Below are 26,687 nucleotides of genomic sequence, written 5' to 3'. Positions count from 1 at the left end.
AAAGCATCTTGGGTTTGAGTTGATAATTACAGTGTGCTGAGCCAAGCAGCTGTCACTAAGGAACAGGAGCTGCCCAAACAAAGCAAAATGCATAGAAGTTTACTGCTGATTTATCACACAATAATGAAGCCAGTTACAGCCTTTTGAGGCGTGGAAGTGAAAGACAGAAGGGGGAGGGGGGGGAGGGGGGAGAGGGAAGACGAAAGGGAGGAAGAAAGAGCTTTGAACATTTTGTTCCAGACAGTTTCCAAGAAAGAGGAAAACACCAGGCATGATTCAATCAAAGGATGCCCCCCCACAGCCCCGCTGTTGCTGGAGAAGTGGCCACTGGGAAGATACCCGCGACACATTATTTCCCAAACACACAGATCCACTCTTTGCCGAGACATGAACTCTTGCTGATGGCAGCACACACACATAGCAGGGCAAACAAGAAGAAGAACAGCAGAAATGGCTGAATGAACTTTATTTGGGATCTGACATACAATGTCAGTATAATGAACATGACCTAAAGGAGAGTGTTACACTCATAAGCAGACTAAGTTGGCAGCTCTGACCAATTAATACCAGTTAATTTTATGGTGATAGCTAGTACACATGTATGATATTCTGTGAAAGCTTAACAGATGTCACCATAAATGATTGCTTTCTCCCCAGTGCTCTTTATATTGGGAAAGTACTTACAGTCGAATCTTCTGTAACACTTGTAGACTGAAATGAATGCAAATGTAATTCTGCCAGTCTCTGCAAGAAACCAAAAATGCATGGACCAAAAAACTTCTCACCTAGTGTCTACATGACTGTTGCTTTTAAAAAACACAACTGTTTTGTTCCAACTACTGTACACAATGATATTTACAGCAACTGTAGTCTGCACAGAACACAGATAGGCAAAATGTAGGGTTTTTTCTCCCCTTCCTTCTGAAGTTCAAGTTCTCTCCCAGAGCAATAAATACCAACTGCCTACATACTCATGTACTTGGAAAACATTCTGGGCAGCAGTAACCAACACAAATGGCTGCTACATTTGTTGAACTGTAATGGCAGAATACCCCACACCCTTATCAGTAAAGCAAATATTAAAAATTACCAACATTTTTATTGTTACCAGTGAAACAGCTGAATTTTTGTCTCAAGTTGCTCAGAACTGGCACTTGCAGCTAAGGAAACAGGTGTTGTCTATTGATATGCACGCCACTGAGGTACACGAAGCATTATTGTCAGCCCTACAGACAAAATGTCACTAGGGTACGTTAGCTGACCACTTTACAAGCAGTGTTGATTAACTGCTGCCTCCTGCAAGACCACCATGGGCAGGAGGGCAAGTACAGACCAGCTTTTAGGAGGGACTAGTATGAAACGAGCTGGAGGGCTGCTCTGCCTTTTGGTAGTCCCAACAACCACAGAATGGTCCTCAAGCAGTTTCCAGGACTCTGTTTCCAGCCTGAACTTCTGGTCAGAAGCTAACATAATTGTTTATAAACCATTTTCAAGATTTATTAGGTAGTTTTGCCAATGTTTTCCCATGTACAACTCTCAACTAAGTAATAGCCTAGTGTGTTGCTTTCACCATTGCTTCTGTCACATTTATTTTTCCCTTGTTGTAACATTCTCTTTGATAGGAGAACGGTAATTCAGGCACATGTTCCAAGAATATAACAGGCTCTAACTGCAAAATAACCATTCCTCATTTCCATTTTTCCTTACAGAGAAACTACAGAGAGGCAACATCATTTGCTTCTGAAACCTAGACGCACACATGCATAGAGGTGAAAAAGTATTTGTCATCAGCACTTTGGCAAACAACTCTTATAAGGCGTCTGCTGAGTGAATTCCTTTATCATTATAACACCCACCTAGAAAATAAGGCCAGAAATGCTTACCTAGCTGTTTCACAACAGTGGGATTTTTTAAAATCTTAATTACTTTTTATTTGGACAGTGTCACAAAGTTATAAAGTGTAAGTTTTGTATTCATAGAAGTTCATATCTGGTATATTTTTAAAACAATGGCCAAACTCCTCACTGCCATTACCTTCTTAGTTTCAAAATCCCAAGTGGAAACTCTTCAGATATGGATTTGGTGGCAATGAATACTGCCTTTTACTATTTACAGATTCGAGCCTCCTTAAAGTTTAAGTGCATTATAACACAGGCAAAAATAAAAGCAACTGGAAAGAAAAAAATGCATTCAGAAAAAAGATTTTGCAACAACACTGTTTCTCTTGCATTGCCTTCAGTGTCATCCTGTATGCCATGAAACCAATCCTGCTCTCACTCACAAAATGTAAACTGGGAAACCATTGCGTCCTTCTAGATTAACAGTCACAAAGAGACGCTGCTGAAGAGAGCAATTAAGAAACCCACAGCATCCCTTGATTTAAGACACAAAAAAATGACTTGCCATGAACAAAAGAAAATGTGAGGTCTGCTGCTTAGCTAAGTGCCCTAATTCTTTGCTTATTCCAGTCTGTATGTAGTTAGTTTACAGTCTTTTATGTACCATCCTGCATAAAAATAAACAGGCCCTCAGGGATTAACATACCACAACCAGCACTTCAAAACTACTTGCTTTTTTGCTCCCTTTCCACACCTCCATAAATGTAAACAAACAAAGATTTCTGAACAGGAGCTACTGCAATAATTTTCCTTCATATTGAGCCAAACAGGCATCATAAATTGCAGTTGTTGCGGAAATCAGGAACAATGATAAATTGCATCCTAATGAGGGCTATTCTAACTAAGGATCATTGGGAAAAATCTCTTCTCAAGACTATTTTAAAAGGTACTTTTCCCCATAATTAACCAAGTTTAAAGCTAGCTACAGCAGCTAGGAACAAGTGGCTTAATAACCTGCATATTGCTGCTAATGCACAAAAAGCACTGTGCTTTCACACACAGACCCTGCTGAAAGCCTAGTTATGGGCAGCCACGACAACTGCTGCTGCAGGACTGTGTTTTCAGTTCGAGCCCAGCACTGCAGGAGTCTGATACAACTTTCCCAAATCAGTGACAGGCTTGTCGCTGACATCAAGGGGAGCCTGAAAGAAGCAGTCTTCTTCACAAAAAAAGAGGTACATCTTGCTTCAGAAATACCTCAGAAATTGGACAGGTTGTGAGTTTGAATGAAAAGACAGCACACACATAGTAAACATGTTCTAGGCTGCAGCTTTCCACCCTGTAATTCTTATCTGCAGATATTTAGGAGAGGACCATCCACACCATAGAATTTATTGTCTCTAGTGAGAAGCATAAGACTGAACTGCTGATGGGCTTGAGAAGAGACACCAGCAAACAATTAAATATGGGCAGGGTGCAGCATGAACTCTGAAAAAAAGAAAAGGAAGACAACTAAACTGCTCCAGTTCAAAAGAAAGGGAATCTCCAGACCTCAGCTGATTAGTAGTGCTAATCAGATTTTCACCTGTATTCTCGCTTAAGCATTTTAGGTCCTGTTAACTTAGATACCTTCATCCTGAACAGCCTTTTACAGCTGCTCAGGAACAAGCCTAACATCTGCCCTGCAAAGACTCCCCTTAAAGATTTTATACAACATTTTAATTAAATTCTATTCCTAATTCAGCAAGAATTTGCCCATATCCAAACCAACATCACAGCCACTTGTTTCTGCACAGTGAAGATTTTTTTTCTGTTACACTAGACAACCGTATTTGGGGCATGCTTAGAAAAAGACAGAAAGTTTTGCTAGCTTATTTATCACTACCTCTTAGTAACTCAACTTTATTTCAATCCACATATTGCACAGCTGCCAGGCTGTTGGAAATATGTCTGCATCCCATTTGGTTAGTTATCCTACAATTTCAAAAGCTCCTGATGTCCTATGGAAGTTTGCAGATGTAGTTCCCTCACCCTCCCCAGCCACAGCATGACAATGCATGCCAGAATACACGCTCTGACACAGACTTTGGAGATGGCTGTGGAAAGATAACACAATTTTGTGATAAATTCATTATGATCAAGCAGCACCAGTTAAAGCAATCACTCTCCTGACCAAAGAAATAAGGGAGGAAAAGAAAAACAAAAACCCCCAAGTCTTCACTTTTCTGATGTCCTGTTGCATCAAAGCACAGGCTGCAACAAGCTGAGAAAGTGTAATGTGCTTCAACGTCTTTTTCAGTTGCTATGGTACAGTTTCTTATGGAAAATTCCTTGTTCTGCGTGATGTTTTTCCTGCCTCATTTGGGATGGCAGAACCGTTCCTTGTGTCACCTGAGAAACCGGGCTGTCAGTTTCCACCTATTGGTGAGAAAGAAACTCATCAGCAGCAGAACTCAATGGAAAATTCCTCGGGTAGAAGTTTCTGCGCTGGAGGCCAACATGACCAGGGAAGAAGGACGGATGGGTCAGAGGCCACGAAGGAGATCTGGCTGCCTCCTCAGGGTCAGCCACAGATTTCCTGCGTGAGCTGGGGCAAGGGATTTAATTCCTGGGACTCCCTGCTCATGCAAGCAGGACAACAAAGCATCCTTCCCCCATTCCTCACCCTGTGCATGAAGCCCCAGGTCTGTAACCTGCCCAAAGGGCAATCAACTAGTTCCAGGTTACAGGAGCGGGGCCATAGCCCAAAAGCTCTTCAGGCAGGGGTTATTTGCAGGTGCAGAGTCCCACAATGCTTCGCACACTGAGGTCTTGTTTGGAACTTGAGGCTCTAAAGAAACACGCACAAAGAATAATAAATAATCGCCTTGGTCTCTGCTCTTAAGGAAAAATATCAACATAGGCAAGGAGGAGAAACTCCACCTTCACCATACAGCCAAGCAGGAAAAAAAAAATTGGCTTTTAGAGGAGATCTGCACTCTATTTTCTGCATAGAAAAAAAAAAAAGGTATTGCAGCATCACACTAGTGATAAAAAACAATCAGGGATAGTGCCTTTTCACTAGGGGAATTTCTTTTATGGATTAGTTGGAAGTAATCTGATTTTAATGCAACATTTTTCCTATGGGAATGTTTTTCTTAGAATCAAAAAATAATTAGATTCCACCACTTTTGATTCTTGACGAAACCAAAGCATGGTTAAAAAAAAAAAAGAAGAGGCGTTAACATTTTAATGCAGTTGGATACCTGCCGTATTTCAGAATGCCAAAATTCCCAATTCCCATGGGCTCCCTATGGTGATGAGAAGAGCTTTTGACCTCTCTGAGGAAATGGGTTTAGAAAATAATAAATGCATAAGGACTTGAAAAGAGACTCTTTTAGTAATGTCTATCATGAGAATGAAGAGCATTCAAGATGTGACAATGCAATTGCACTCCATGGGAAAGATTTTCTGTTGGTGCCAATATTTAAAGCTCCATTGACTTCAGTGGAGTTTCACCCCTTAATCCAAGAAGGTTTGAACTTGTTGGATATCTCTTGCAGTTATATACAACCACTTTGGTCTTTTAGAGTTCTTCCCCTTTCCAGATAAGTTCAACAAGAAACTTAATGGAAACAGGTGTAGGAATGAAAGAAAATATGCCAAATATTAATTGAACACAAGTCAGGACATTCAAAATTTCGATTCCCACAGCACTGATTTCAGCATAAAGACAGTCAAAAATTTGACTGAAAAATATTAATGGTGTAAAATAGTTTCAAATATTCAGCAGAAGGAAAATGCTGATTTTCAGTCATCTTTGTGGGTTTCTAAAACAAAGAATCAATGTCAACATTCTAAAGTGAAACAAGCTTTCTCCCACCACCACCCGAATCACCAAAAAAAAAAAAAATCTTACCCATACTTTTGAAATATTTTCCCAAATACGCTTTTCATTTTAAAATACCAAATTATTTATAATTTATTGAAGATGCACATTTTTTCATTTCAACATTTCAGTTTGAAACTTGAGACAACATTGAATCAAGTGCCCTCTGCTTTAACTTACATGCTGATTTTAAAGCAGAAAGTAATTTTGAAATGCTGAAATCTCTCACAGGAGGAAAATTCTATTTTTGAACAGCTTTACTTCTGTGCATTTAAAATCTCAGCTATTACTGTGGAACTTTGGAGGGGGAGGACTTGTACTGAAGATGGAATAATTCAGTAAAGGCTGCATTATTCTGGTAGGACCTTCAGCTCTCACTTTGCATTATGGTGGAGGAATCACTCTTTCAAGGCTTTCATCAGGTGAAGAACTAGATACCAGTCTCATTCAGAAGCCCATGCAGGATGCCTGCACATCAGCATATTGCTCCACTAATAATTTTCCTCTTTCTTATCCATGTTACCAAATTTGACTGCCAAGAAACTTATCGGGTAAAAATCACGTGCAAGACCTAATGAAGTTATAGAAGTTTGAACCAAAACCCAAGATTTGCATACAACTGACTTTTGACAAACTTTACATCCTGATCTGAATGCTGAGTTAAAAGTAATTGCTCAGAAAATCTCTCCCAGACTGAACAAAAATTACAATCGTCAAAGGAGGATTCTGCAATTTAATTCCTATACTACCTCAAAATGCTAATCAACATACAAAACCTTTGGAAGAGCTAAAATTTCACATATAACAGTATCTTTCTGCTAGAACCCACCATTAGCGACGTGGCTCATTGGTGAACTTGGCAGTCCTGGGTTAACAGTTAGACTCGATGACCTTAAGGTCTTTTCCAACCTAAACGATTCTATGATTCGACGATTTGGATTATGATGGGCCACCTCATCTTCAGTAAGGTTGGTGCTATTGCATTAATATTCATAATACAAAGCCAATGCAAATCATGATACCTGTTAAATATCCAGTCCCTTTGATAATCACAAGAACTGCTGTTATATTTCCCTTGTCCCAGCATCCTAATAATCTTTCTCTTCATATCTCCAGCAGCACAAGTAGCAGCTGGGGTCTGGAGGTACAGGGCATGGGCAGTACAGAAATAAACGGTGACCCAGAAGAGCTTTTTGCTCTTCAGCTGTCTTGTACTCTGTTGATCCTTTCACACTCCCCAAAGATCTGAGACATTTTATAATTATGACCATCATGGAATGTCATCAGGGATTCAAGAGGACTTCCCTCCCGAACATCCAGAGAAGCAATAAACCTCAGTTTAAAAGCTATAAAACAAAATCAACAAATGGTTAAAGCTGCAGATATAAGGCCCTGTCATGCCAATCTCCAGTTCTCTTCTGTGCTCCAGAGAAGTGTGGATAAAATTCCCTTCACAACCCAAGACAGATACTCAAGTAGTTGGCTGTCAGGATGAAATGCAGGAACCAGGGAAAGCTCAAGGAACACACTGGCCGAGTGAAAGGCAATTAAAAAGATCCTTAATCAAACACTGCTGCTTTTAACAAGTCAGATAATGCATTGAAAGCAAAGCCTACTTGCCCAAACCCTTTTGCTTCCTGAATCCAAATCCTGAAGTTGGGGAGGGCAAAAACTAGGTAGTGACTTTAATTGCTTGAACTTTAGAGCAGTACAGCTGCAAAATATTGGCTTAATTGGTGTAAATGACCAACAGGCCATTTTTGTCTGTCTTATCTTTTGTTTTTTCCTTTTTCCTCCTGCACCCTCTCCTTTTTCTTTGTCTGGGAGAGGGAGATTTTTACACATCAGTGTCCCACCTGGTGCCACTTCTTACTGGAGCCCTCTCTTGTTATTGCTTGTATACATGCAAGTTCCAAACTTTTGTGTTTTCCCTGCAGTTTTCCTATTGTCTGAGCATGATTCATCTGCTTCATCTTTGAGAATGTTGGTTCGGTTTCATCCCATCTAACAAGTTTTATTAGTAATTGTGTCTCTGAGTCTGTATTTATGATGCTATGTGTAGAACAGTGTCACCTTTAACAACATGCCTGCTGGCTTAAACAACAGAGATTAAGAATATTTTCTCCATGTTTACAACTCAAGATATTCCCTGTAGTAAAGCCTGAGGACATACACTGAATTCCGTTCATATAGAGCAGCTGCCTGTTAAAGGTACCAAGTACTGTCTTTCCTTTGTTCCATAGTCTTGCTATAAAAGTACCTATTATTAAAAGACTGAATATATTCATACACAAGCATTCATGGCTGTGCGTTTCATAAATCTTTTAATTGGGTTGATGATGAAGGGAGAAGAAACTTTTGTCTCCTGTGAATCAAACCATCACCCTTTGTGGATCAGACTGCGTAGTAGCTGCTCAAAAGTGCAGTTTTGTTTACAGTCATCCTACAGCTTGCACAACTTAATACCGCATGCCAAGAACCTCAGTAAGTCAAGCGTATCAGGATGCAGAAATCTTTAGCTTGCACAGTATTAAATAGCTCATGAGTTTACTTAAAAGCAACAACCCAAAATCTTATTCCAAATACACTCTTTGTCAAAGACAATGAGGTTTGTCACAGATAAGGCTAGATAAAGCTTGTTCCTTCACAGAATGTGAGATACAAAAAAACCAGTGCTCACTGGTTTTGGCTCCAATGTGTTCAAATCGGCTTTGATCTATAGCTACCTTAGCCTGGTTATCCAGGGAGATAACATGCCGTGCAAAACTCCAGCTCAGCACTGACATGGCTTCTCAGGATCTGCCAGCAGAAATAAGCTTGTGACCACAGAGAGTTTATACCCAAGCATGTAAACTAGTATTTCCTTCTCTTATTATAAAGAGCATGGAGACCTAGGAAAGATATAAACCCAGGATTGCTTATCATTCCTGAGACTGCATTTCCATTAAAATAATTACCCTTCTTTTTTTGAAAATGAAAATTCCAGCAACGAGATATGTTTCTGCAGCAACTTTGTTCTTAGCACTTCTTTGAATTTGCCTGTCTTTCTGAGGGGGATACCTAAAAAAGCCCTCTATAAGAGGAGAGAAATTCAGTGAACTATTCTGACACAACTTTTCTGCAGCCTGCTGCCATATTTCTTTATCACGGGCCAGAGACTGCTATCTCAGACATTCAAATGTCTCCAGCACAGCCTTTGGCTGCAGTCATGGAAGAATCAAAGTTTCAGGAAGACAGCTCTTGAGACAGTTCAGCTAACGAATAGCGTGGATTTTAACACGTATTTTTTGTGTTTGTATACAGTATGCTCATAGAGAAAGTTCATAGAAAGCATAACAAAATGTTTCTTAAAAGATTTTATGAACATTTGGATGGGATGAGTGGTCCGATGAGGTCAAGAAATCACTATGGGTGGGCTCAGCCTTTTACATATGATGAAAAATAAATACTGCATGCTCAGGCAGAGAGTCTCAAATCTAGACAAAAACAAATAAAATTCAAAGACTTCTTTGTACATTTTCTCTCCATTACTAAGAAAAACACCCAATGTTTTTCTGTGCTTTAACCATAGAAAGTGCTCTACATGCCTCTGTGTGCATATTCTGTCAATAAGCACAACGTTGAGATGACTAAGCTGTCTTCTGTGGGAGCACTGAACACCTGTGTGTTGTGCTATCTTGAAACCACCCTACCTTGCAGAAAATTTACCAGTCCAAGAAAAATGTCTTACCAGTTTGTTTAATGTTGCCATCTACAACAGTCCTGTTTCAGATGTTGAGGCTAAACTCAAAACACAGAGATCAATAAGCTCGAAAGTCTTATGTTGATTAAAATGGGAAATCAATTCTGAATTGGGTCTCTAGAGAAAAGCTATCACTGCCCCCCAAAAATTGAAACTTCTTTTTTCTTCCTCATTTCTGAAAGGTAACACTTTACTTTGCACGGTGTTTATTCCTCAATATGGTACAACTTCAGGGTTCTCTGAAACACTGCCATTAAAAGAAGAAAAAAAATGTAACCTTAAAGTGTCATACATGGTGTAAAACCAATTCCAGCAAGGAAACATGCTGTATCAGAATGCATAATGCAGAAGTCTTCAATGAGAGTTGGGAAAAAGTCACCTTCTAACAAAATAAGAATCGTTGCAAACAGCTGGATTCAGATTAACTTTCAGAAGGATTCACTGCATCTGCAAGGAAAGCAAAAGGCTTCTGCCTTCCTCTCCAGAAGCAAAAGCTAAGACAAAAGGGGAATATGTTCTGCAAGAAGGACTGTGTGAATTTGAGGCTTGAGTCTGTGCTCCTATACCACGTCTTCAGGTTGGGAACTGTAATTTACTGTGCCTGAAACCACACATCACTGAAAACAGGTACCTGATGTCTCCTCTCAAGGTTAGGCACAAGGCTGAAAGGACCCTTCGTGCAAGGTTGAGTTGAGCACAGGGCTTTTGGGCTTCATGTCTGATGCCTGCTGGGGCTGGCGGTGGCAGCTGAAAGGGGTCCAGCCTGCAAATCCAAACTCCCCAGTGATGGCCAGAAATTGAGGCAACTTCAGGTCAAAGCCAGTTTACACCTGTAGGCAGCCATGGGCTGAAGGACAGCAAACTTGCCTCTGCCCTTTCCCTGCTGCAGAGGGGTGGGCAGTATTCCCTTCTCCAGGCACGCTGTGATTTTAGTAGGGGTTCAAAGCCCTCAGGGCAGTACCAAAGGCTCACCCTGGTCACTACATTGGGAGCAAGACATTAATGCACCTCTAATGATGCTACACTGCTTCATGTCATTGCCTGCCAGGACAGATGAGGGTCAGCTCTCTGCTGCAATGACTGGGGATGCCAGCAAGCTGGCCTTTTAGCTGCTTCTGATCCCTTTTCTCCTCTGCTCTCCTGGTCCTGAGGGTTTTGGCCACAGGAGGATAAAAATACATTTCTGTTAATGTCAGGGAAGCTGCTACATACTATGCAGGGAATATTAGCCAGTCTATTAGACAGGGCTAAATAGCTAAAAAGTTTTTTAGTTAAAAAAGGACATAAATTTTTATGTCACAGAGCATAAGCTAATCTCGGTGTGATGGAAGAGCTGGAAGAAACATACTCCTTAAGGTTTATTAGATATTTACTTGATGAAGGGTTTCTAATAGGTACAGTACCAGCCATATTTAGGTACCAGAAAAGTTACTACTGAGATCCACCGTAGCAATTTGTCCGTTACTGAACTTAGCAGATAAAGTATGCAAAATGAGGTGAGAATTTAGCATCAACATAGACAGGAACAGCATTGCTGGTCAATGATAACACAAATGATTTTATTCTCACCCGATGATACAGCACCTTTGTGCACGTCCCGTTGCACAAGTGGACTTCACAGACTGAAGCATAACAAGCACATAAGAACATGGACAGTCCTGGAAAGAGCAACCCTGTGTAACAGGATGCTTCCACTTCTAAATCAGAGGATGAAGAATAAGCCCATAAGCTTTTGCCTTACACTTTACCACCCAAAAAGGAGCTTTTTAAGCTTTCCCACACAGTGCTGGTCAGTGCTTTTCCATCTGGAGACAATCGCATTGCTATTCCAGCCTCAAGAGCCTCCGGAGAGGAGACTGCAAATACTGCAAAACAGTTGCTTTTCTTCTGATGAGAATAAAACAGGGACAAGACAAATCATGTCCTCCTGCACAAGCAGTTGGAGCAAATCAGTTGTGCATTGTTCTTTCTTTGCCAAAGGCTGACACTGAGGTTCTTTTGTTTCTTTTCCATTTGTTTCTCCATTTTTCTGTTCCTCCCTACTTTGTGTGGGACATGTTCCCCTTGATGGTATTGTTTTCAGCCTTTTTTTTTTGTTGTTGTTAAGGCAGACACAGGCCTTCCAAGTTGTGGGCACCAAAAAGAGAGCACATCCTTGAAAGACAGCCTAAGAAACCAAATCTAAACAAATTCTAAGCAACACTCAGAAACAGACAAGAGTTGTGTGGGAATGGCTTCACTTCAGCAGTTTCTAACTGAAAATGTAGCTCAAAGAAATATTCATAAAGGCAGCTGAAAATTCTGTCAAACCTGTATTTCCCTCAAAATGATATAAACTAGAGTTTGTCTGAAGTTAGATTTGGCTTCTCACTATCAAATCTTGTGAATAAATAACCACATGATAGAGATAGCCACTCCATTTTCCAGCCTTTCTTTCCACTGCTGTGGGAAACAAACCAAGGTGGGAGGTGGGAAGAGGGGAAGGAAGAAGCTGTGTAGACAGCTTCACTTCCCACCTCCTTAACTCCGACTCCAACCCTCCAGTACATCTTGGTGTGCTCAAGGGATCCTTTTGGAGACTGAAAGCATTTTCCTGCAACCTGTGACCTGTACAACTACTGACTTTCAACCACTTTTCAAAGGCATTTAGGTAGCTAAAGGCAAAGCAATCATTTACTGGAATTGTCCAGAGTACTAAGCTGACTAACACTCTGATTTCTATTGATCAGGCTTTACACTTCCAACCTGTCCAGGGGCTTTTTAGAAAACCAGTTAGCTGTTGATTTAGAACCTGAATGCCTTTGAGATGCTCCTTTCTTGTGTCTAGCTGACATATGAGAATGGAATTTAGATTCCCAAATGAAGAAATTAAAAAAAAAATAATCCCTAGACAGATTATTAGTTATACAGAGATAGGCTGCAGTTCAGGTGATAATTGGTATGCACACATCACATACTATTTCTAAATGCAAACAATACCCCCATGCAATATGTTTGGCATTTAAACATTTAACTGCTTCCAAAAGCTAACGAGCCAGTTGCTAGCCAGAGGTACGGCACAACTTTTCATCAACATAACGATTTCAGACCTCACTGCAGGGTTCTGCCTTGGGTAATTTGACACTTTTTTCCCCCTGAAGGGTTTTGTACTGCAATCACAGTGATTCTCCTGCAATCTGCTAATAATAGTCTTCAATTATCATGGGCATCGATGGGCTAGAGATAACACTGACTAAGTATTCACCTCACACCAGACCTGTATGCCTCTTGACTTAATCCACATAGCAGCCTTTGAAGAGCATAACCCATCCTCTGTGGAATGCCCTGCCCAACCATAGGCTTCGAAATTCATACGAACCCTCCTGGCCTGGGAACTGCTGAGTTCAAGGGCTGCCCATCTGTCCTTGTGCCAGTCCTAGTCCCGCTAAGCAGGGCCCCTTCCGCATCCTCAGCTGAGAAAGCAGCTGGTACTGAAAGGTGCTCCTGCTTCTGTTCCACAAACCAAAAGAAAACTAGCTTAAGAGAAAGTGGGGAAGGGAGGGGTCTAACAGATGACCATAAAGATAAGTTTCAGCAGTTGGGTTTTTGTTTCTGGTAATTAATGACAAAATTTTAAATCAGTCAAAAATGCTGAGCTCAGGTATTTTTATTATACAGAATATATGTCTAAGTTAAATGGGTATATTAATTAAACACCTTCCAGTGAGAAAAAAACAGCCTTATTATTTTTCCCCAACTGCTGTTGTGGATAATGAGAAGCCTGTTGAGTGGTTTATTTAACAAGTTAATGCTGGAAAAAAAAAATATATATTTGAAGAGTATTACAGAATATTTCAGAATATTACCAACTGTGTAACTTTTATGATTGACAACATTTTAAATAGCTGTTTATTAGGTTCCACGTGCTGCTGGCCTACCCTATGTCCACAACACATGCAGTTAAGCCTGAGACAATGCAGAGCTCCCCAGCAAAACCCTGTCAAAATCAAACCAAAACACACTCACACCTTATGATCCTTGGTGGCATTTCTGCTGGGAAAGGTTTTCCTAGACAGAATGATAATCAGGATGCATAGACACAGGATAAAAAAGGTTTGGGTGTTTAGCCACCCCAAAGCAGGTGATAAGCACTCCTGCTTGCAGCAGAAGATGGGGCTGGAGCGGGAGCTTTCCACATCCCAGCTGCATGTACCTACCACCAGTGGGATGCAGTGGGGAAAGTACTTCTCTCACAGTATATGATAGCCAATGATGTAGGACAGGGAAGGACAGCTCAGATGAACTCCTGCTGGGCACATGGGCTGCCATACAAGCCAACAGGCGCCCGTTCATACACAGAAACACATAAATAGGAGGGGCATGCATATATTCAGAGTGGGCCATGGACTATTCTGCAGTTCTGATGGCTCCAGGTATAACGTAACCCATTGCTATCCAGAGCCTCCCTGCAGATCTGCAAGCTTGCAAAGCCAACTGCGTGGTGTCCCCCAGCATACAAACTCTAAACTGCTCTCCAAAGTCACAGTCTCAAGGCACTGACAGCCTTAATTCCTCAAAGAGCGAGAGGTGTGAAGATGTTATACACAGCTGAAAAACAACACGGCTCACACTGCAACTGTGAAAAATACTACCCTGTCTTGACCAATGCTTATTGTGGACAACTGTATTCCTGATCCTTTTCTCCCCAAATTAATCTTTGGGTGAGTTTGTGCTCAGGGCGAGCTGCATTTTACATGCTCATGTTTCTCAGTAACAATGCACTTGCTTGGAGCTCAACTCAAGAAAGTTAGAAGTAGGGTTTACAAAAAAATTTTGGCTACAAAGTTATTTGATTGATTTCTGATTTTCATGTACTTTCATATTTATTTTTCCCCCATTTAGCTTAAATGTAAGTACTATCCATTTAACCACTGTCACATTATTTTCCCATTACGCTTCTACCACATATAGAGGTTTCTGTAGATAAAATCAACATCCATAGAACTTAGCATGCAGCAGAGTCTGAAAGGCATAATTAATCATTACAATACAAATGTAGTTATTTGTCATTTATGTATTACTGATTTAGCTGCATATTTTGGTGCCAAAATAGTGTATGTGCTTCTGATATAGATGTATTGTCAAATGACAAACTCAATGTGGCGACGCCACTGCGAATACATCTACTAAAGAAGCATCATGTTGTTTTTTTTATTTTGACTAATACCCTAATTGCAGAGAATGCTTTTGCATGTGTTTAATTTCATTTCATCTTTCATAAAGTTCTTAAGTGTGCTCTTCACATGAAGCCCACAGTTGAACTTGATATTGACAGTGCATTTCAGTACTCTTGCTGAAGAAGAATAGTGTACTTATTTGAAGTTTACCTGACAAATTTGCACAAGACGGTGCACGCTCTACCTGAATGTTGACAGTGGACACTTCCTGAGAGTGCATGTTTCATGCTGTCTTGCTTCATGCTCTGTCTCTGCAGTTGAAATGCATGTCTCCTTATAACATGCACTATTTAGCCGGAAGTATGTTTCATGTGCTGTACTTCCAGGTGATAAAATACACACGCTATTCATAAATTAAAAGGTGAGAGTCCAAGCTGTTCTTTCTTGTAGTTGCATTTCCAGCATTTAGACTCTCAGAGCAAGTAGTTTACTGAACAATTCACATCACAGAACAACATTCTGTGTGATGAAATGCAAATATTTTGCTGAAAGCATGATTCCTTGCTTTTTTTATTAGATGTAAATGGACTTCACAAACATATCAAGACTGCGACACGAGTCACTTCTGGGGGAAAAAGTGACTCTATAGATTCACCTTTACACTAAATGTGGAAATACTCCTTTTTATCCAATTTGGAACTTTTAAGGAGGTAGAAACCCAAGCTTTTCAAGTTGAAGGCTTCTGCCTTTGGGAGAATTTCTTCCATCTGGTTGGAAAACAAAAAAAATGCAGGTCTCAGAATGAGCAGCAGGAGTTAAAAAAATCTAATTTATCATGAACTTATTTATTCCGTGTCATGTTTTATTTGTTGGGCAAAGGAAATATGTGACCATATTATTGGGAAAAGTCTCTGAGACTCGGTATGCTATGGCCTCTGGGAGCGAAATCTCTCACCCAGTTAACAAAAGTCAAATGCAACTAATGAAATATACCACCGATGTATATGGCTGACATTTCTGACGTATGTAGGATGATGAACAAGTGCAAAGACACACATTTTAAATCATGATTGCAATCAGGGATTAAAACATTAAATCAAACATACCTACATACAACTTTTTTCAGCCAATATCATTCATATATTTACTTAGCCGATAAAATATCTCCAGAGTAAAGCACACAATGGGATCAGGACAATTAGCAAATACAATATCTATATCCCTCCTTGTAATCTCAACCTCATTCATATTTGGCTTTCAGCATCTAAAGGTTTTTTGTTTTCAGCATCTGAAGATCCTGAAGTGAGTGCTCTGTTAAGCCTTCCAACCTCTGAATCCTGACAACAAATGTCAAGACTGGCAAGCTGAGCAAGGTTTTTCCTCCCGGTCTGGATTTTACTAAGATTGATCAGTTTTGCTCCTCTGCATTCTGGCTGTTGAGGTCATGGTGTCTTCTGTAGGGAAATGAGCTGCTTATAAATTTTCAGCTCTGCAGACTTTGGGAGTTGACGGAAAATCCCCAAGCTTAAGGTTTAGCTGGCTAAGAAACCACTACAGCAGCCTTTCTGTTGTGGTCACTCAGATATAAAAGACTTTCAAAAGACATGGAAATGCTAACAGACTGTTTATTTTAAGAGACCTCTCTTCTATGCACAGGGACCAACTCAGTCTATTTTTTACCATGTAATGTGTGTCAAGAATTACCCCTGTTCCTCAAAACTGTAGGAAAGTGTAGGATGACAGATACAACCTGGAACATGCCATAACTTGTTACATGTGAAATAAAACCAAATGGAGATTGTGTGCTGCAGGCAGCCTGTGCATTGCTATTTTCTTCAGGACACAGTGTGTGCAGAATAAGCAGCACACAGAAGTGAACAAATCTGCTGCTCTGGGTCAGAGGCCTGTCAGATCCCTGCAGTGCAGAGGCTCTCTTGGTGAATCTTCCTTTGTGTCTGCAGCTTTCATATCACCAGACTCTAATGTCCCAGCTTTGTAATGAGAACACACGTACCCAGCAAGGAAATACATGCTGGGGCCAGGCTCTGCTGTGAGACTCTTGGGGAAAGGATGCCTGAGAAATACAAACTGGGTGACCACAACCCCTCCTTCTCTTGAACCTACTTTCAAAATATGGACAACTACTTTTTTCACACCAAATGACCTGTTGTTAGTGATACAAGGTCTGGGGAGAAGGCTGTCAGCCTACTCCAAAACAAAGACAAACCAGTCCACCTTGCGAAGTGTGAGGGGTCGGTCAGGGTAGTGGTCAGGGCCATGGAAACAACTGGGTACTGAACTACAAGTAGCTGTACCCTTCCACAAATGGTCTGGGAGAGGAAATGCAACTCAACGGGTCCTGGCATCTGGCTGTCCCCCTCTGCTCCCTGTGGCAGCCGTGCCAGGGCCATCACCCCAGGCTGGTAGAGCGGGGTCAGCTCTGTGCCTTCTATGCTCAAATGCTCCTAAATAATGAAACTGAGTTTAAAAAGAATCACAATCTAATGAACAGAATAGAACTAAATCCAGTCCTGCGTTTTTTTCCGTTTCCTCAGCCTTCTGGGGTCTGGCTCACATTGACAAGACTTTCTTCACATTTTTTTTCATTCTATCTAAAATGAAATCTGACATGATCACCAGACTCCAAGACCTATGACTTTAAAGAGAAAAGTCCAGTACTGTGGGAGTCATAATAAAATGGTAAGAATAACACCCTTACAAAAGCAGAGTATTTCTACAACTTTCCTGCCTAATGGGCACAAAGTCTGGCTACGTATATGTTAAAAAGAAATCTATCGTTAAAGGACAAGGAAGGTCAGGAGAAGACTGCTATTGCATTTAACGAAATGGTGTAACAATCTGTAACATGTAAATGAATATCTCTAAGCATAACTTGAAAAGTTCAGTGTTCAAAATAAAAGAGGAATGTTCTCAAAACTTATGCCTTTAAAATTAGCATCACCCATGCAATTAGCAATTTCACCGTGGAACTGGAGCTATAGACTGTAAATTCATATTTTCAAATGAGCAAAATAAATCAAAATTAATTTATAAAAATTAATTCTACCAACTTGTAATCAACTGCAGACTTTCCCTAGGAGAGGCCAACTGGAAGTACCATAATTATTATCTAAACTGTACATTCACACTCCTTTACTTCAGGGAACACAATCCCAAACTGCAGAAATGTATATGAAATATTAGGACTATCTCATGAATATACCCAACTTTCTCATATGAAAGCCACAATCCACACCACATCGTCTGAAAGACAATGGCTATGTATCTGGCCAACCAATGAAAATATCTTGCCATTAAACCACCCACTAACTAATCAACAAGCCTATCCAGTATGCTATTTTCCATCATTGATAATATCTTTAGGAATCAAACTGAGTGAGTTCCAAGTATGGATTAGCTGAACAGTGCAAACTGATGTCAGTGCAGCTACTATTTATCCACCCTGAGGGATGTGAAACCTGGAGCTTACAAACAGCCCCATGAAAAGGCAAAGCTCCAGCCTTCCTTTCAGTTGCACCCAAAAAACCAGCGACTTCGTCAGGGGGAGTAGGGGTTACTGGAGTGATGTTCAGAGAAAAATTTGATTCTCAAAATCCCAAAACCACCTGCAAGCAGTTTCTTACCAAAGTTCTCCCCTAAGAGTCTCACCCTGGGCACTTCCACTGACATTTCAGACACACTCTTTCCTCAGGTTTTGCTTTTCACATTACTACCAATGCAGCAATGTTATTTACTGACTGCATTTCCATCATTTATCATGGAAATGTAATAGTAATGGCCTGATATATTCCAAGCACTGGGCTGTAAGCTAAGTGATGAATGAAGAAAGTCCATAGCTGTTCATAGGGAGCCTGGCCTTGTTTCTTCTGTCCTGTTTCGATAGGTCTGGTAGGTTGGGTTGACAACTTCAGAAACTACAATTTCTGTGTGGAGATGTAGAAGACTAATTTGAAGAAACCAAATAGCTTAAGGGCTGTGCCATCTTGTAAGATTAGTGAAGCTGACCATGTAGCAATGGTTAGCATCTACATCCAAAGATATTACATCGTCCACTTGATTTCAGGGGACAAAAATCTTTGCAAGGGGTGGCATCCAAGCAAGGTTTCTGCACCTGGTGAGGTTACTTCACTACAAAGTTATGGCCTGATTTTCAACAACAGCTGAACACTGTTGGTAATTCCCAGGAAAGAGTTCTACAGGCTGATGCTAATACAGCACAACCTGATTTATAATGACTTAAGTGCAAACAGCATTTCACCATGTCCAGGCTGTGGACTCTCTCTCACACATCTGAAATCAGAATTGTCACTGTTAGCCAAATACTGCCAAAAAGGAAATACCTTTTGATTTCACACAAAAAGGAACGAAGAAGTCTGGTATATGTCTGAAACATGTCTGTGCAACACAGACTGTAAACTTTCAAGGTGGAAATATTCAAGATACTGGAGTGGCATATGAGCCCATCAGCCAGGAGAAACCAAGGAAAGGAAAGTAAAAGCCAGGAGTGCTGGGACAGGGTGTCAGACAGACAAGTGCTGAAGAAGCATCTGTGAGTTTGCTGGCAAGGAAAATGGGTAGTTACAACGATGAGCAGCTGGAGTGGGAAATCCCCATTGGAAGATGAAGAGTAATTTTCTACCATTATGTTAATTAAAGGTACAGATGAGCATTTGTGCTGAAACTTGGGACAGAAATTCAGTTGTTCTGAGTGATGACTGGAACCTAACCCCTCAAGCTGATGGGTCTTTGGTCTTCACCAGTTTGCTTTTCCCACCTTGAAAGCTGTCTCTCAAGGGAGGAAAGTGATTTAACTTTTAGCCCGAGACTGACTCTTCAGAAGCCATCACTTTTCAGGATTTAGTTATTCAGTAGTGAAAGTACCGATTCACTGATACAGTGATGGAATTTCAGACTAAAGTGATCGCAGACAACACTAGATTTATTTTTTTAAAACAGATACTTCTAATGCTTTGCAATGGAGCTTGATATACTGTATTCAGAAATGGTTATCTGTAGATAAGTCAAAATATGGCTTAAGTAGATAACAAGAAACTCCACTTGTTAGTCACAGCAGACTTACTCCTTCAACTTCTGTGAAAACTGCAATACAATCTGCGTAGTTTCACCTAGCTCAAAGTCTCACCTCCTTCCACATACCAACATACACTAAATACATAAGAATCTTTTCCAGCATGACGGTCAGTGTTGCTGTGTTTAATCCTATCAGACAATGGAATTCAGACCAGATAGGAAATAAACATAAATGCTAATTATTTTGCTGGACATGAGAAATCCAATGACATCTGGAGCTGGCATTATTGTAAACAGGAAAAAAGTTCGAGAGCTACTTAGCTTAGAGGTTTATAAATACCAGATATACACATCAGGAGGAAGTTGTCAGGTTAAGAAAGGACAAGTGCAGCTCTGTAACAATAAGTGAGTGAGAGAGATGGAAAAAGAGTGTATGTGAAATTATTTCTGGGAAGATCATTTTTGTCTGAGATAATTTTAATTGCACTCTTTACTGGACAGATGGTTAGTGTGGTAGGAGCAATCTGCCTTGGTTTATACACTGACACAGTTTACCTGATTATCTTTGCTGAACTAATAAAACCACAAAGACTGGGACCACCATGGCAATGTGGCAGAATGCAGAGCATCAGCCCCACAAACCTCCCCAGAGCACCACAGTAAAGTCTTGAGCTGCACCCTGCAAGCATTTATACACAAACTGAACCTCATGTATTGTGATTAATTTCCCTGACACCATGTGGGTTTCATTGCAGCACAGAAAACCAAACACAGACTTACGTATTTTTAGGATCAGGACCTACTTAGCACTAGTCAGCCATGATTTAATGCATCTGTACTTAATGTGCAGCTCACTAAATGTGAGGGAATTCTGCGTTTTGGTACAGTTTGGTTTTTTCCCCTGAACAGCATGTATGTTGTTTCGACATTAATGCTAAAAGTTAAATACTCTGTAGTCACTGATGTTTACTTAAACAATTATAATGTTGTCTAATGCAGCTGAGAATGAAGGTACAGTAGCCTTGTATTTAAAAGCACGGTCTTTTATTTAACATTAGAGAGCTCTAGTGGGCAAGCTGCCCATTTCTGATTCCCTAGCAGCCTCTATTATTCACAGGAATAAATGTTTGGATCAGAATGCATCTGTAGAACATTTTCCTTGTGCTGATCAAGTATCAGCAATTCAGTGACTACCTTATGCATCCCACTGCATATGCTAGGCCAGATTATTTACATATCCTTCAGCAGAAGAGACAACAGGGCATTTCTAATCACAAAATAATGCCACACAAAAAAGCTATGGTAAGAGCAAACATCAGGGATGTACAATAAAAAGGCAGAAAAAGATCTTCTGTGGCGCTGCAGGAACATCCTTCAGTGGACTGTGCTTAGCACAACAATGTAGATGTAGATAAGCATTAATATTCACAAGGTACATAGGCAGTCCTGCATCAGTCTTTGCAAACTTGGAAGTCATGCATACACATATGCATGCATGCCCTCATGCACAGGTCAAGAAAAATTCCTATTATGGCATTTAAGCTTTGCAAAGTTGGAGGCAAAGGTTTCTGACATTGGCAGTAAGCCCCTAGACTACAGTTTGTGATATGAAGTGATATTCAGGATAGGACACAGATAGGATGTAATCTCCCTTAGCTGCAAGCCCAACGCTCAGCAGCTGCACTGGGAATCTCTGGAGTGACTTCCCAGATAAACAGTTCAGACTTCCAATGACACTTCAGAAATGTATGTACATTCACACAGTAATAAAAAGAGAAAAAAAGAGGCAGGAACAACCTTCTTTGCAACACTTAAAGACCTTAATGTACTGATGAAAAATAGTAAGCAGTGCAGTTACTATTAATCACAATATCCTTTAGGTATTTTTTAATTTATCTGCTGCTGTGCTGTCACTGGCTCAAAACTCAGCATGTCATATGTCCAGTTCTAAAACTGTTCCTAGGTTTAAAGAGGAGCACCTGAAGTTACAGATACTCCTTTTTAACTGTTTATAGTTAATCATGTTTAACTGTTCACATTTTTTTCATATTTCACCTGCTTTAACTGAACACGAAAAAATTTGTATGCAACACTGATTGTTCATCATGTAACCTTTTGCTCTGCTTTTAAATATTCAACATCTTTTCCACTGTACAAGTTGAGTTATACAATGAAATTAAAAACCTGAAGTTTTAACTTTTATGATTCTTAAAACTTTACAAATACTCAAATTTCAAAGTTAGGTTATGTTCACTGCCAAAACAACCAATTTAAAAGCAGTGCCTATGTAACGATACTGACTTCTGCTTCTGACCCAGGATTTGCTTTCTCTCAAGGATATATTCAGTGCACAGGACTGGCCAAAGACCACTGAAATCAATGGAAAGGCTACTGGTGACTTTGATGGAATATGGATCGGGCTTTGAGCGTAACACTGCTGACTTCACTGACTCATCACAAGGGCTGAATTTGGCTTTGACAGATGTAAAGCGGTTCATCCCACATACCTTCAACAAATTGTATACGTTTTAACCCCACCCTTCCATGCCCAGGAATTTAGAGCATTTTGTTGTGCTAGGTCTGTTAAGGAGCCCCAGCACTTGCACAGATAAAAAGAATGACTGAAACACAGAGTTATTTGTACTTACAGGTGTCCGGCTTGAGCTGACTGTTGGTAATTCCAAAATACTGGGGATTTTCGATGACGGGAATCTTTGTCATCCCAATGATAACTGCGTCAGGACCGCCCTCAGAAGAAGATGGAGTATTACTGCCATTTGAGATGTGGTGGAGCGGACTGGCTGAATCATCATCATTGCTGATAACTGAAGAAGGACCTAGAGTTAGGAACAAAGATTTTCCTGTAATTCAGCACATGTCTCTCTTCCCTCAGACAATTCTTTTGTTTGTTTTGGACCAGTTTGTCCTCCATCCCCATAGTCAACAGCTCTCCTGATATACCTTGTTGACCTTACCTCAGGAATTTTATATGTCTGAAAGCAGATGGAGAACAGTGGTTTTTTTTCCATTAGGAGCCAGAATGTGAAGCAAATTTTTGTACTGGTAGGTCATCTATACTAAATGGATCAGGGCCCAGCATAGTCTGTCACCGGGAAAAATCTCCAAATTTGTTGAACCACTTCTGTCATTCTCAGAAATAAGCCATGAAACACACGCATTAACTTTTTTACCTTATGCCCCACTTGGATCACACAGCAATAATTGCCACAAATCCAGGGAATGCCTGCCCTCCCTTTGAGGTGGCATTATAGCAAGACAAAAGACACAGAGGAGATGGGCTCATCCTGATGTGGGAAGCTGGTAATTTCTGAAAGACAACATGGTTGAGAACCAAAATCCAGAGGACAAACTGAACAGCCACAAAAATTATGGATCAGATGCTGAGCAGAGTAGTGGAGAAGACACATCCCACCCAATGCAAAGTCTGGGGTCACTGCAGAGGGGCTCGTGCAGCCCAGGGGAACATCCCACTGGCTCCTGCATCCATACCCGAGTCTAGTCTCCTTCCAAGAAAGAGGTTTATTTTGATCAGTAATTCAGTGAAGTTTAGTTTTGTTTTCACTCTGTGTTTTACATTTTTAATGAAAGTGCCATGGAGATAGAACCTTGTAAATGGGTAAAAAAAAATCTGATTAGTACAGTGTCTCACTTCTGTGACCTGCAGGGGCCTTTGATCTAACAGCAAGACCAGTTCAGGTGACATCTGAACTCTTGCCATTTAACCCTGCCATTTAAATTCTACATTACATCTTCCAGTTTACATCCATCCAGTATTCAACGAAAACCAGAATCAAAATTCAGCGACAATAACATTTTGCCTAATCTCCCCACCGAAAAGCCAGCAGAGATCACACGTTACATTTCACTTCATTCTCCCATGTTAAGCAGGGGGTTGGGGGCAATATTCACATCTTCTAACTGCAACAATCAAAAGACAATGCTAGAAACAGATGACAAAATTCAACCTCTGTAAGTACCTATCCTGGAACAGCATCCTCAGATGACACCTGCATTTAGCCCACAGGCAGCAGCAACAGGTGGGGCGACTGTCCACCCCACCCCCCCCACCCCACCCCCCGAAGAAGGGGGTGGCAGAGAGGGCCTTGAAGATGACAAAAAGCTGTGTTTACTCCAAGTTACCAATCATCCCACTGCAAAATGTTGGAGCACCAGACTGAGTTATAGGTTGGACAGAAGGAACGGTGCAGAGGCAAGACAGAGCTGAGTAACTCAACACACAGGTGACATCTGTGTCTGCTGGGAAGATGGGGGATGGAGAGAGAGAGAGAGAGAGAGAGAGAGAGAATGGGGACCAGCAGCAGGTCCTGTAGACTCATCATTGAGGATGTGAGAGAAAATGGGCAGGATCCACCATAGCACGCACACAATTAAGGAACAAGATGAGAACTAGAAAGTCCCAGACACAGCAGCCAACAAAAGGCAGCATTAAAGAATGGAAACTCTTATTCTGTTGTGGCTCACTGTGTCATTAACAAAAACACTCTATCGTTGCATGGCATGGATCACAGGAATAAAAAAATAATCTGGCATGTGGCTATTCAACCATACCTTTAGAGCCTCAGGTATACTCCTACCCCTGTTCTGCTTTCCTTTCTCCCCAGTTGGTTTAATGGTGCTTAGGGAAATGTTTTCATAGTTTGAAAAAGTACTTCCCCGCCTAGCCTGAAACCTTAGAGGTAATTTTTCAAATACCTTGCACTTCACTGGAAAGTCACCATTCACAAATGTAAGTGAAGCCTAGATCTCTGCAATTTATCAAGTGAAATACTAGCACCAAGGCTGCTTTTGTCATTACTGGTCACCCAGATCCTCAGAAGATTGATTCTACTAGGAAACCTGCCAGCATTAAGAGTTTTTGGAGATTTCTCTAATGAAGTGCAGAGTCTAAAAAACTGTAGGAAAGGGTCCCTCAGATGGCACAGAAGATACTTATGTGAAGTCACAACACATTTTTCAGGTGCATGAGAGTTGTGTGCAGAGGCACTGGAGTGCAAATCCATTTAAAACCACATTCAATTTTTTCTAGACATTACCTTTATGTCTATACTTTCTGAATGCCAAACTAATGGCTCCAAAAAGCAGGCCAACAAATATGCATTTTCTTGAGAAAATAAAGTCCTTTTATACTAATATAGCTTTAGCACAAGGGTCAAATCCCTTCTCTTACAGCAACTGGGCAAATTCTCTTGGCTCTGTAATTTAATAGAAGCATGTCTCTAAGTCCTTTTCAGCCCTGCTGTTCTCTGCTGCACAGGAGGAGGCTCTTTTGTCACTGTTTGCTTCCACCACACATGCAGTGATGGCAAGAAAAAATGACCATTACAGATTCTAGATGTTAAAGTGGGATAATGAATAGAAACTCATTCTGTTCATCAAATCATTTCTGTACTACTCCAAGACCCAATTTCATACAGTGAACTATTTTTTCAATCAGTATAAACTGCAAAGTGCTGCAGGTGAAAAGTAGACAATTGTTCTGTAAATGTATTTAGTCAGTTAGGCTAACTGGTAAAAACTAGTCTTCCATGTGGTGTGAAGCAGGCTCCAGTTATGTTCAGCTCTCTCATGTAGGTGAGGAAAACCTGGAAAAATGAGGTGATTTCCAAAGCAATTCCTGGCAATATGAAACAATGTAAGAAAAATACAACCCTGGAAACTGTGAGATGTGTCACTTAGTGATCCCTCTCACTTATTAGCAAGTAATCACTTCAGGCAATGGTTTTGGAAGTAGTTGTTTGGGTTCAAAAATCCTAATTCCTGTATGTTTCTTCTCTAATTAAGACAATGAGAACTCACCAGGTAGAATTTTTTGTGTATCACAGGCAGTTGAGCTCACATCCTTTCAAACTTTCCCTTTGCTGGGACCTTCTCAACAACATGAGCAAACTGGTGCATAAACTGTCTCCACACTTGCTTATTTGCCAGGCTAGCCACTAACCATAAAGTTACACTTTCATTTTTGAATGCACTAAGCCACATTACAATCACAGACCAGCACTGCCACTGGCTATCACTGATACTCTAGTAATGCACAACCATTTCCAGGATACAAGACGAGGCCATCACCTGGGCTGACAAGAAGCTAGAACCGTCCTTTTATGAATATGCACGGAGCTTAAATTGCAGGGTAATTTCTTACAGTGCCTTAAAGTGTAGTTTCATCCAGATGAAAGAGTGAGTATGATAATTACCCTCAGTCACCTATTACCAATTCTAGTTTTTATAAAATCTGCTGCTGGTTTCACATCTGAAATCTGAAAATTCTAGACAAAACATCATTGGTGGGACTGTAAATCATGGGTTGTCAATAGCTATTAGCTATTGCTAATAGCTGACTCACAGTCAGGATGAGCTTTTAAGAAAACTCCAGAGGCCTTCTCCACCTTCAAATGTGCTGCCTAGCATCTCCACCCGATTTCATTTTTAGACCACATTTCTTATCTTAAGAAGACAGCATCCAGGGCCAGATGAGAAATGGCCTTGGAGAAGAAACATGAGAGCTATGCACTGCAGGGATTGATTTCTCCTCTGTTTGTTGCTGAGCTAAAAACTTGTCCATTCTGCATCACCTAAGCCCAAGAAAAATTGCTTCTGTGTACAAAAAAACAACAGCTCTCTGAAAAAGTGGTGACATGTAAAAAAACCAATTATATTTGAAACTGACAAGCTATAATAAAGCAAAAAATACCTCCCACACCTAGGCTGTGAATTATCTTCAGCACACGGTATGGGGACAGGCAGCAACAGCAAACTTCCCTCACTGCACATCCCACAGAAACCTGGAGACAGTCAGACACTGCTGGATGGGGTCATGGTTTACCTTGACTAGTGCCAGCATCCCTCCCTGCAATACAACCCACTCCAGTGCCACCACTTGAACAGTGCATGTCTGCACTGTCCTTGACCTTGGTGGTGCCAACAAATGTGAATTTCCTTAAGTTTAAAAATAAAATTTAATACAACTCTTTTGAAGGTATGCTGCTATTTCT

The 26,687-nt window shown here is 40.6% G+C and overlaps 1 protein-coding gene across 1 annotated transcript in view; it reads right to left on the bottom strand.

Moving 5' to 3' along the window:
• NTRK2 (neurotrophic receptor tyrosine kinase 2) overlaps positions 1 to 26,687 on the bottom strand; it is a 211,382-nt gene that overhangs the window by 69,330 nt on the left and 115,365 nt on the right. Inside the window, exon 12 of the mRNA XM_055699474.1 lies at positions 22,305 to 22,493. Within this exon, the coding sequence (XP_055555449.1) occupies positions 22,305 to 22,493 (189 nt within the window). The remainder of the gene's footprint in view (positions 1 to 22,304; positions 22,494 to 26,687) is intronic.

The sequence above is a fragment of the Falco cherrug genome, chromosome Z (genome assembly GCF_023634085.1).
Source record: "Falco cherrug isolate bFalChe1 chromosome Z, bFalChe1.pri, whole genome shotgun sequence".
In the NCBI taxonomy this organism is placed as follows: Eukaryota; Metazoa; Chordata; class Aves; order Falconiformes; family Falconidae; genus Falco; species Falco cherrug.
Note: the sequence above shows the minus strand (reverse complement) of the source record. Positions and strands in the feature narration are given on the sequence as shown.